The sequence below is a fragment of the Falco punctatus genome (genome assembly GCF_963210335.1).
Source record: "Falco punctatus genome assembly, chromosome: 6".
In the NCBI taxonomy this organism is placed as follows: Eukaryota; Metazoa; Chordata; class Aves; order Falconiformes; family Falconidae; genus Falco; species Falco punctatus.
In genome coordinates, this window is record NC_137585.1 from 37,227,656 (window position 1) to 37,237,270 (window position 9,615).

The following is a 9,615-nucleotide window of genomic DNA, read 5'->3' on the forward strand; positions in this document are numbered from 1 at the left end:
GGTCTGGAGAAGGGGCCAGGCTGGGCTGCTGTGACCGGGGGAAGAGCCAGGCCAGGAGGAAAGCGAGTAGGTGCGGTGCTGTAGAGGGTCGCGTTTGCCGGGATGAGCCGCAGGGCCAAGGGTGGGGAATGGTGGGGAACCTGGAAACGCTCCCCGGGCAGGGAAAGCCGCCCCTCCCGCCCACCACCCCGCTTCCCAGCCGGAGCCCGCAGCCGGGAAGCGACGAGGGAGGACAAAGATGGCGGCTGGGCCGCCCCAGCGCCTCCCGCGGGCCACGGCGGCCCCGGGCCAGCGGCGCAGCAGGCGGCGCCCCGGGGAGGCGGGGAGCAGGGCGGCGCGGCCGGCATGGCCCGCCCTGCCGCCGGGCTCCGTCCTCCCGCCGCGGCCTTGCTCTGCGCCCCGGCCGGACGGAGCGGTAGGGCTGGGGCGGGCCGGGCGCGGCGTGCGGGCGGCGCGGGGAGCGGGGCCGGGGCGGCCGCCAGCAGCCCTGGCGCTCTGGGTGCCGCGGCCGTGCGGAGGTCGGTCCCCGGGCAGCCCTTCCCCGGGACCGAGACCAGCTGCCCCAGGGTGCCCGGAGGCGAAGGCCCAGGTGTAGGAAGACCCCCACCCGAGAGCCGGGAGGGACCCCGGGGCCGGAGCCCAGGCAGGGCGGGCTCGGGGAGGGCAGTCAGGCTCTGCCAGGAGCCCAGCCCGCCAGGCAGGTCCGTGGGGAGCGGGCAGGCCCGCGGTCACGCCGGGAAGTCGGCCCAGGGTTGCCAGGATCGGGCCCGATCCGGATCGGGGATCGGGGTCAGGCGCGGCCCCGCGGTGGCGGCAGGCAGGGCCGTGGCGCCGGGGCTGACATCGCTGCTGCGGACCAGCGCTCCCGCAGCGGGGCTGGGGATGGTCCCGGTCCCGGCTGAGCGTAAATCGGCTCATGGGTGGGAGGGAAAGATGTAGGGGGGAGAGAAGGGTGATAGGGAGGCCCCAGGTGTGGCTGACTGGGACCATTAGGGCCTGTAATTGGTCTCAAGGCCCTGACAGCAGCCTCCCCTCTCAGCCTACCCCCTCTGACCTCACACCTTACAGAGGTATGGGCTCAGGAGGGACTTGCAGAGTGATTTAATTGCTGTTAGGTCTCAGGGGCTATTTAAGGGAGCAGAGATCTGAAACATGTCACTGGGAAGGGTATATGGAATGGGAGACTTGGGAATGGGGGGCCACAGGGGTCAGAAGAGCTTGGGGGTAAAGGGGAGGTATTCAGACCACCCTGGAAGATCCCCAGAGGCTGGGTAGTGCTGGGGGTTCACTCAGGAACCTGAGGTTGAGTAACAGTCAGAGGTAGTGCAGTGATTGCCAGGCAGATTCGCAGTGATGAGACGGGTCTGAGGTTGAGCAGGTGCCTGGGAGGTGGTGGATGCAGGATCCCTGGCCCTCAGGGGTGCAGAGGAGGGTGACAGCAGAGACCTGCTGTGTGGCATGTAGCCAGCTGCTCTCTTGAAGGTGCCAGCTGGTGGTGTAAAAGAGGAGAAACACCAAGGTAAAAGAGAAGGTGGTAACAGTCTAGTACAGGAGGCAGCATCCTTATTCCCCAAATTGTCTTTTTGGTCCAGGACAGGTGCCTGGCTGACTGCAGCTAGCTGGGGGAATTCTGTGTGGTTCTCTCTTGCCAGAGCTCCTGTACCTTCTGGTCAGGTTGCAGCTGCTGCAGAGACACAGAGAGGAGGGTTTCTCCTCCTGCATAGGGAAAGCATGTTTCTTCCTAGGAGCATCACTAGTACGTGCTGGGAGGAAGATTCCCCAAACAGGCAGCCAGGGACGGCAGCTTGGGATGTTGAATGGGGAGCTATAAATCATCAAGCTGCTAATTAAGACCACAGGAGGCTGGTGAGTTACTAAAGACCTGTATTACTCTTTTTCAGAGCTCTGGGCCATTAACAAGATTCCTGGGACCTACTTGAGTGCGGCTCTCCAGGGACATCACTTTATTTTGGGCATGTTCTCAGAGTTAAAGTTCCCAGTGCCGTGGGGTCATGTGGCAGCCAAGGCCTGGGGATCCTCAGAGGGACACCCTGTGCTGTGCTTGCACGGCTGGCTGGACAATGCCAACACTTTTGACAAGCTCATTCCACTGCTCCCCAGAGGTAGGTCTGGCTCATTAGGATGGTTCTTGCGTTGCAGGGCTACACATCTGATACTCTCTCCCTTTCAGGTTGCTATTATGTGGCAATGGACTTTTCTGGCCATGGCTTGTCATCCCACCGACCTGCAGGCTCCCCCTACCATTTTCTGGATTATGTGACCGATGTGCGCCGGGTTGCAGCAGGTGGGTGGTTGAAGGGGCCCTTGAGGGGATGTTTGTGTAGGGGATGCTGTATTGCTCCTGCTCCTTAAACAAGAAGGCAGCATTTACTGCCAGAAGGGTCAGTTCCTCTGCTTCTCCCCAGCCTGATGTTAGCTGATGCTCTGTGACCACAGACTGAATCAGTATCCCTCTTCCTCACTATCTTGTGAGAGGAAGAAACAGAAAGCCCTGGGAAGCGAGTGTTTCTGTACTAAAAAGCAGTAGTGGCAAAGTGGTAGATGCAATTAGTTTTGCCAGACTGACTTTTTGTAAGCAGCCAGTGACCTCTAACCAGTGTTAGGAATAAGCTGGAGACTCTTGATTCTCCCAGATGACAGCTTGCTTTAGTATTGTACAAAGAAAGCTGTAAACCAAGGTGTCTTGGGTTCTTAATAACTCCTGATATAACTGCCCATCTCTGTGCTGATCTTGCGGGAGGTTGTGGCATGTGCAGTTTTGCATCCCTCATTCAGTATACCAATAGCCGCTAGAAGTTCTTTGATGTACTAGAGGGTAAACCACATCTTTCAGTGAGGTATATTTCAGATGGGCAGCACTGTTGAAGCAGTATTTTCCCATAAGCCTCTTGGAGTGCCATAAAAATGCACTGAAGAGCCTGATGTGCTAAATGGTCCAGAGAGCTTCCGCTTGGAATAATCATGATTTCCCCAAGGCAGTGGACATGTCTCTGTGTCCTCACGGCTCTTGTGGAATGCCCTGCAGCAGGATGCTTTGTCGAGGTTTCTCTTTTCCAGCAGATGCTGCCCAGTTAGGCTCCTTTGCTTCTTGCCAGTCTTATATCTGGCAACGAAAGGGAATTTGCTGTAGCTTGTTTGTCATACAGAGAGAGCTTGATAGCTGCATGACTTAACTACCAAGGAAATGAGGTGGTAGAGGCTCTTTTTCTTTAAAACTGGCCTATAATTTCTGAATTAGGAAGAGAACTGAGCAGTGCAAAAGCTCTCTCAGGGGAAAGGGCCCATGTTAGAGAAGCAGCAAGATGCCGCTGCTCTGGTTTCTAATGCAGCACTGTCTGTTTTTGTCTATTGCCACTTAGCCTTGCAGTGGAGACGGTTCACCCTGATGGGTCACAGTATGGGTAAGTGGCTCTTGTCCTTGTTAGCTGTGAGATTTGTGGAAATAGGATTAGATAATTAATTTACAAGACATGCTGCTAGGAGCTGGGCTGGAATATTTATTATATTCTGTCAAGTACCAGGTTCCTGCTTGAGCAATTCAAAAATCCGTGCCCTTGTTTGTAATGCCTCTGCTTTCAAGACCCTGTAGTATGAACAGTGGTAGCTCTCGCTGTGGGCTTTTCCTCCACCCCCAGGAGGGAACAGTGATGGGCAGAGATGGGTGATAAATGGCAGGAGAATTTGCAGCAGGCCCTCCTGCCCAGTTCCCACAAGGCCACAAAGCCTGTGGACAGCAGGCCCTTCTTGGTGGGTCATGGAGCTTGCTGAGAGGAACCGAACTCCAGGCTCTATCCCCTTAGGCTTGGGACGTGATTGGGTTTTGCCATGATCTGGGTTTTGCTCCCCAGGGCTGCTCTGGCCACAGCTTACAGGACTTGTACACCATAGCATTTTAACTAGTAACTTCTCCATGGCCTTTGCTGTGTGAGAGGGAGGTAGGGATGGTGCAGGATGGGATGTTCAGCCCTGCTCTCTGCCTGCATCCTGTCGACTGGGAGAGCTCTGTCTGCAGCTGGGGCTTTATCCCTTGGCACAATGTACATTTCTGCTTCTAAGGCAGCTCCTGCTGTGGGAAAGGGTACTTTCTCTTACTGGGGGATGTCCTGGACATAACTGGACACCGTTCTCTCCTTTGCAGGTGGGTCTGTGGCAGGAATGGTGAGTCAAGCATCCTTTCTTCATGGGGTTTCTACAGCTGGAAAGACAAATGGGAGAGGAATAAAGGGACAGACTGCGTGGGACTCGGATCTCAGGGGAGGAGAGGCCTTTCCCTGGCTCCCTCTCCAGTGGAGCAGGACAAAGACATCACTCATTGCTCAGTTTTTCTCTTTCTCTCATATTGTTTCATCTCTCTTCAGTTCTGTTCCCTTTATCCTGAGATGGTGGACAAGCTGATCCTGTTGGAAAGTCTTGGCTTTATGCTAGCTGCAGAGGTTAGATTTCACATGTCCTTTCCTTCCCTTTGTAATGTAAAAAATACATTTTTCTTTTCTTTCCCTTCCCTCATTTGCTTAGAGAAGGCACTGATGTGACCAGTTCCTGGCAGTTCACACAAGTCTCGGGGCTCTCCTTTTTGGCAGCCACAGATCTGCTCCTTGTTGCATGGCCTGAGGTCCCTGCTTAGGGTGGCCCTTGCGACATTTGGTAGTGTTCCACATCCTGCAGTCTCTTAGCACTGAAATTCACTTGTCTGTGCCATGTCCTTGTACAAAAGGAACTGGAACCTCTGTCCAAGGAACTGCCAGCTGAGGTCTTTTTGCCAACAGCTTGTTAGGTGACCTGGGTGCAAGACAGGTGGATTTTTCTATTCCTGGCAGGACACAAAGCTGTATTCCCAATCTGCCTTCATCGCTACCAGATGCTGGAGCTTTGGTTGGCAGAAGTGGGACAGAAGCCCAGGGTCGGAGAGACAAAAAGATACCAGATTTCTCTTGTTCTTTTCAATAGTTGTCCTCAACTCAGAAGTGAGGTAGAAAGAGGCAGAAAAGGTTGTGAGGGTAAAAAGTTACTAAGTTCTTTATAGCAGTGCTTAGCTTTCTATCCCTACCTTGCTGTTTAAGTGTTGCTGTTCCCTTTCCTCCGGAAATGGATATTTTTAATATGATGTCCATAACTGGTACCAGTTCTGAGGGATGTTGAAGGGTGAAATACCCTCTTCTGCCCTCTGATAAGGAGTACAATGATTCAGAACAGCAAGGTTACCCCAGTTCCCTACCTCTTTGTTTCAGGACACTGATGCATGGCTGAAATCAAAACGGACGGTGATTGACAGATTACTGAGTCTAGAGGCAAAGCAGCAAACTCCCAAAGCACGGAGCCCCGAAGCAGCATTGCAGAGGTGGGTTCCCGTCTGTCCTCTTCACTTGCTGCCTGTCCTCACCTTAGAAAGAGTTGCAGCTCTGTGAATGGGAAACTGTCCCTGCACTTCCCCTTTCAAGTCCTCCTGGAATCTCAGCAAGACCTTTTGCTTCTGCTGCCAGAAGCCGCTGCTGCTTCCTGCTCTTTTCTGAAGCAGCCTGAGAGCTCGCTGTCACCTTGTGCCATTTTCGCTTTGCTTCCTCCCTTTTCCAGCAGCACAGTCTCTTTGGCATGTCTCCCCCAGGCTCTTAGAAGCAAACAGACATCTGACAGCAGAGGGTGGGGCAATCCTGCTGCAGCGAGGAGCAACTGAGACACCCGCTGGTAAGGGGCTGCATGGAGACAGGGCTCATCGCAGTGCTGGGCCAACACTGGGTGTGGGAAGGGAGCAGCGCCAACAGCCATTGTCTTTTGTAGGGTACAGGGTGCCCTGGCTACAAGTTTACACAGCCTGAATGGGATCAATTAAGTCTGGAGGCAGACCTCTCCATTCCCAGCAACTGGGGTTAGTGCTCAAGTTATAGAAGGGGGCTAAAGAAAAGAGATCAGAAAGGAGGAGAATCTGAGTTAATCCTATTCCTCCTGTCTCTTAAAGTCTTGGGCAGACCCCAGAGGTGAGGGGAAACGGAGCAACTCCAGCTCCTGTGAGACATGAAGACTTTCTCTTGTTTTTTCATTCCAGGATTGGTATATAACAGAGACATGAGAGTCCGTACCGTGAGTGTTGCTCTTCTGACATGCCCCCTGCTGCTTTTGAGCCCTGAGCTTACGGAAAACTCAGGGCTCACTGAGCCCAGGCCCTTCCTCCACCCAGCCGTTTACTTTCTGCTTCCCCAATTCCCACATCTCTTTTAAATGGTGCTGTTAAAAGAGCCTGCACTTGATCATTAACTGACTCAGCTTACAGAGTCACTGGAAAATATTACTGATTTCTTTTTTAGCAGTTCCTCTGCCCCAGGGCCTCCCGGCCACATTTTCCTGCCATTATAACTCTTCAGGCAGCAGATGGATGGATGCTTTCTGTCAGCTTCTTTGTTGGGTCACCCGTATAAGGGGAGAGAGTTTAACAGTCCTTATGTTTGATATAAGGGCCTCCACTACCTGTGCTACTGCCAGGGTATGAAAGCCAGAGTAGTGTACCATCTCCTCTTTAGTAAAAGGATTTTTAAAGCTTTTCTCTGCTATGAGATCATTCCTGCATGTGCTGCATCTCAGCAGGCAGCGTTGTTGGCAGTCCTGAAACGCAGCTGGACAGAAGGAGCCTTTGCAAAGCCAGCTCCTCTTCTGTGCAGCCTGGCTGCCTGTCATGTCCCAGCACGGCAGCTTCAGGGCCACAGCCACTTCTGCCTTCAGAGCTGCTAGTACAGGAGGGATCAGGGACACCCTCTAGGGACACCCTCTGCCCCCAGCTGCTGTCCCTGACCATTGCCACTTTCCCTGTCTTTGTGCCTGCAGCAGAGTCAGGAGGCCTTCACAGTGGAGCAGTGCGTGGAGCTCCTGCAGAAGATCCAGGACCGTGCTCTCATCATTCTGTGAGTGAGGCACAAGCCAAACCAACCCTTGCTGCCTCCCTGCAGCCCGGGCAGAGGGAGTGAAGGTTAGACAGGAACCTTCCACTACCCGCTCCTCTGCAGCAGCCACCCAGACCTTCAGGCCAGTTGGCACAACAGCACAGCCTCACATGTGAGAAGCATTTCCTAGTTTCCCACTACTGCCCTGGGCCAGGCAGGCTCCTGGAGCAGGCAGAGAGTATCTGGAACATTCTTCTCTCAGCCTGGTGCTGTGCTTTCAGGCTGGGCCTCCCTGATGCAAGGCTGACTGAGGAAATGCCTGTCCTGTCTTCCCTGTGCTCCTGCCTTCATGCCCCTGTCCCATGACTTTCCATCCTTTGGCCCTACAGCAAGGAGCCATCCGTGAAAATATGACCCTCCACAACACAGCTCCTTCTTGCTTTCCTCCTGGCCTGGCTCTTCAGCCCAGTCACAGCAGCCCAGCCTGGCCCCTTCTCCAGACCCACAAACCTCTTGCCTGTGCAAACAGGTGGAACCACAGAAGCCACCACCTCCTCCAGCTGGTTCTGGAGCCCCTGACATGACCCAGCTCTTGCAAGCTCTGCCCTGTGGTGCCTGGGCTAGGGAGGAGCTGTAGCGAAGTAGCTTGGGGCTTGCACAGAGTCCCACAAGCTGTGAAGCTGTCTGGGGGGGTAGCTGGTTCTGTCAGTCCTCTGCATTTTTCCTTGGAGGGCAAGATGTGCAGGGCTCTGGCTACCTTGGCCTGTGTGGTGCTGTGAAAAAGTCCCTCTAGGAAACAGGGTGCGGTTTTGGCTTCCCTGGTCTGTTGAAATCATAAGAGGCTAAGGATTTTCCTACTTATCCAGAAATGCAACTTTATGGTAAGGACAAGTCCTCTAGGCCATACAGACTGAATGTCTTTGAGCCTGGCTTGTCACCTTGTCCCATCAGCTGCAGCACGGTAGGAGACAGCATGATCTTAGCTCTGCAGGTCTGATGCTGGCTGCCTTGGTACTGCCCTGGTACCTCCCTCCCCGAGCAGGACACACCCTGTTTAAAACAGCAGCATGGAGGGGAGAAAGGGACTGAGGGGAGATGTAGAGGCTATATGAAAGGAAAAAGAGCAGAAAGCAGGGTGGGGGCAGGGAATGGTGTACTCTGACCAGTTAAAGAGTCAGTCCTGGGGGGACACAATATTTAACCAGTCTCTACTCTGATACTACTAGGCAGTCACCCAAAGTATTAAACAGATAGTTGGATAGAAAATAGCTGCTTAGCCAAGCTGTGTGGTGCTCCTCCGACTACCATGTATGATCCTGTAACCTTGCTGCTTACGAGCAGCCTGGAAAGAGCAGTTGGGTCTGTCACCTCACTGTCTTAGGGACACTGCTTCTGCCCAGGACAGCAGCAAAGACAAACTGAGGCATGCTATGTGTTGTACTGAGCCTTGCCCTTGCTTTTCAGAGCACAAGATGGACTTTTGGTACCGCACAAGCTAGACAGCAGAAATCACTTTGCGAAAGCTCTACGGGAGGAGTTTGAGTCTACTCTCAAAGAGGTGAGAGCAAGCTCCATCCTTGCATCTCTGCTCTGTGCACCAACCTGGGACCAGCAGCTAGGAAGCAGCTTACCTTGATGGACAGCCCACACTAGTGGACTTGTCCTGAATGGCATAGCCCTTACATGGCAAGGGGGAAGCCAACCTTGGCTGCTGCCTAAGTCCCAAATTAATAGTGCCCTCCTGGAGCCAGCTCTTCCCTAGTCCTCCCAGCACTGTCCTGCCTCACTTGCCCCACAACCCCCTGGGTGCCACACAGCAAGCACAGCTTGCCCGAGGGAACTCCCGGTCCATATCTTGTGTCCTTTCCCTCCAGCACATCCAGCTAGTAGAGGTGCCTGGGAGTCATTTTGTGCATCTGAATGAGCCTGAGGTGGTGTCTGGAATCATCAGCAACTTCCTGACTGTGCAAAACACCAGAGCCAGGCTCTAAGAAGCCCTCATTGCTGCGGCAATCCAGGAGAACAGGGAGCCAAAAAGCACACCCTGGAGGAATTGTCACCATTCCTAACTCGCATCCAACATCAAGTGTCATGATACCCTCTCCTATGCTTAGCTCACTGCAGGATGGAAGCAGGTCTGCTCAGGGGTTCCCTGGAGGAGGGCTGAGCAGAGTTCTTCAGTTGTCAAAGGGAAATGGAATCCCTTCACTTCCAGCTCTGTGATTACAGGGATAGAGGCCCAGGGTGGCCTTCCCCATGCTTGCACCCTGAAATGGAGCAGAAATACAGGTAGAGACATCATCTGTGGGAGTAGCATGAGAAAGGTGGCTCACCTTACCTCCTCCCCAAGGATGGTACACCCAGGCTCCTTCCAGGATTAGACCTTCTGAATAAACAGAAAGTGTTCTGCTTCTCTGCTTACTTCCACAAATGCCTGAGCTCAGAAGGCCTTGGTGTCTCTGTTCTACTGTGAGAGCTGCTGCTTTTTTAATCAGCTTAAATAGAAGCTCACCTGGGCACAGAAGGCCATTTTAATGAACTTCTAGGGAATGAGTCACTAATCCTCTAGCTGAAGCAGCTGGGAGAACTGCTATTAATGGAAAAGTTGGCAAGATTATTTCTGTCCTTCTAAATAAAGATTAATCTCCTAATGTTAACTGTCTCCTTGACTTTACAGGAGTGAACCTCCTTTCTTTTGGGACACTCGCCCAAGGAGCTAGAACAC

The 9,615-nt window shown here is 53.5% G+C and overlaps 1 protein-coding gene across 5 annotated transcripts; it reads left to right on the forward strand.

Annotated features, from left to right (window-relative positions):
* The first annotated feature begins 124 nt into the window (after positions 1 to 124).
* SERHL2 (serine hydrolase like 2) lies at positions 125 to 9,552 on the forward strand. 5 transcript variants are annotated; one of them, XM_080393133.1, is made up of 12 exons: positions 131 to 415; positions 1,902 to 2,123; positions 2,192 to 2,305; positions 3,381 to 3,422; positions 4,160 to 4,179; positions 4,380 to 4,454; positions 5,250 to 5,359; positions 5,624 to 5,703; positions 6,062 to 6,096; positions 6,838 to 6,911; positions 8,355 to 8,448; positions 8,765 to 9,552. In XM_080393133.1, exons 1-12 carry the CDS (start codon positions 346 to 348, stop codon positions 8,879 to 8,881), a joined length of 1,053 nt encoding a protein of 350 aa, XP_080249259.1. In that variant the 5' UTR covers positions 131 to 345; the 3' UTR covers positions 8,882 to 9,552. The 5 variants fall into 5 exon arrangements, with proteins under 5 accessions (XP_080249260.1, XP_080249262.1, XP_080249259.1 ...); XM_080393132.1 differs by having other exon boundaries at positions 135 to 415; positions 6,835 to 6,911; XM_080393135.1 differs by lacking the exon at positions 6,838 to 6,911 and having other exon boundaries at positions 132 to 415.
* The last annotated feature ends 63 nt before the right edge of the window (positions 9,553 to 9,615 follow it).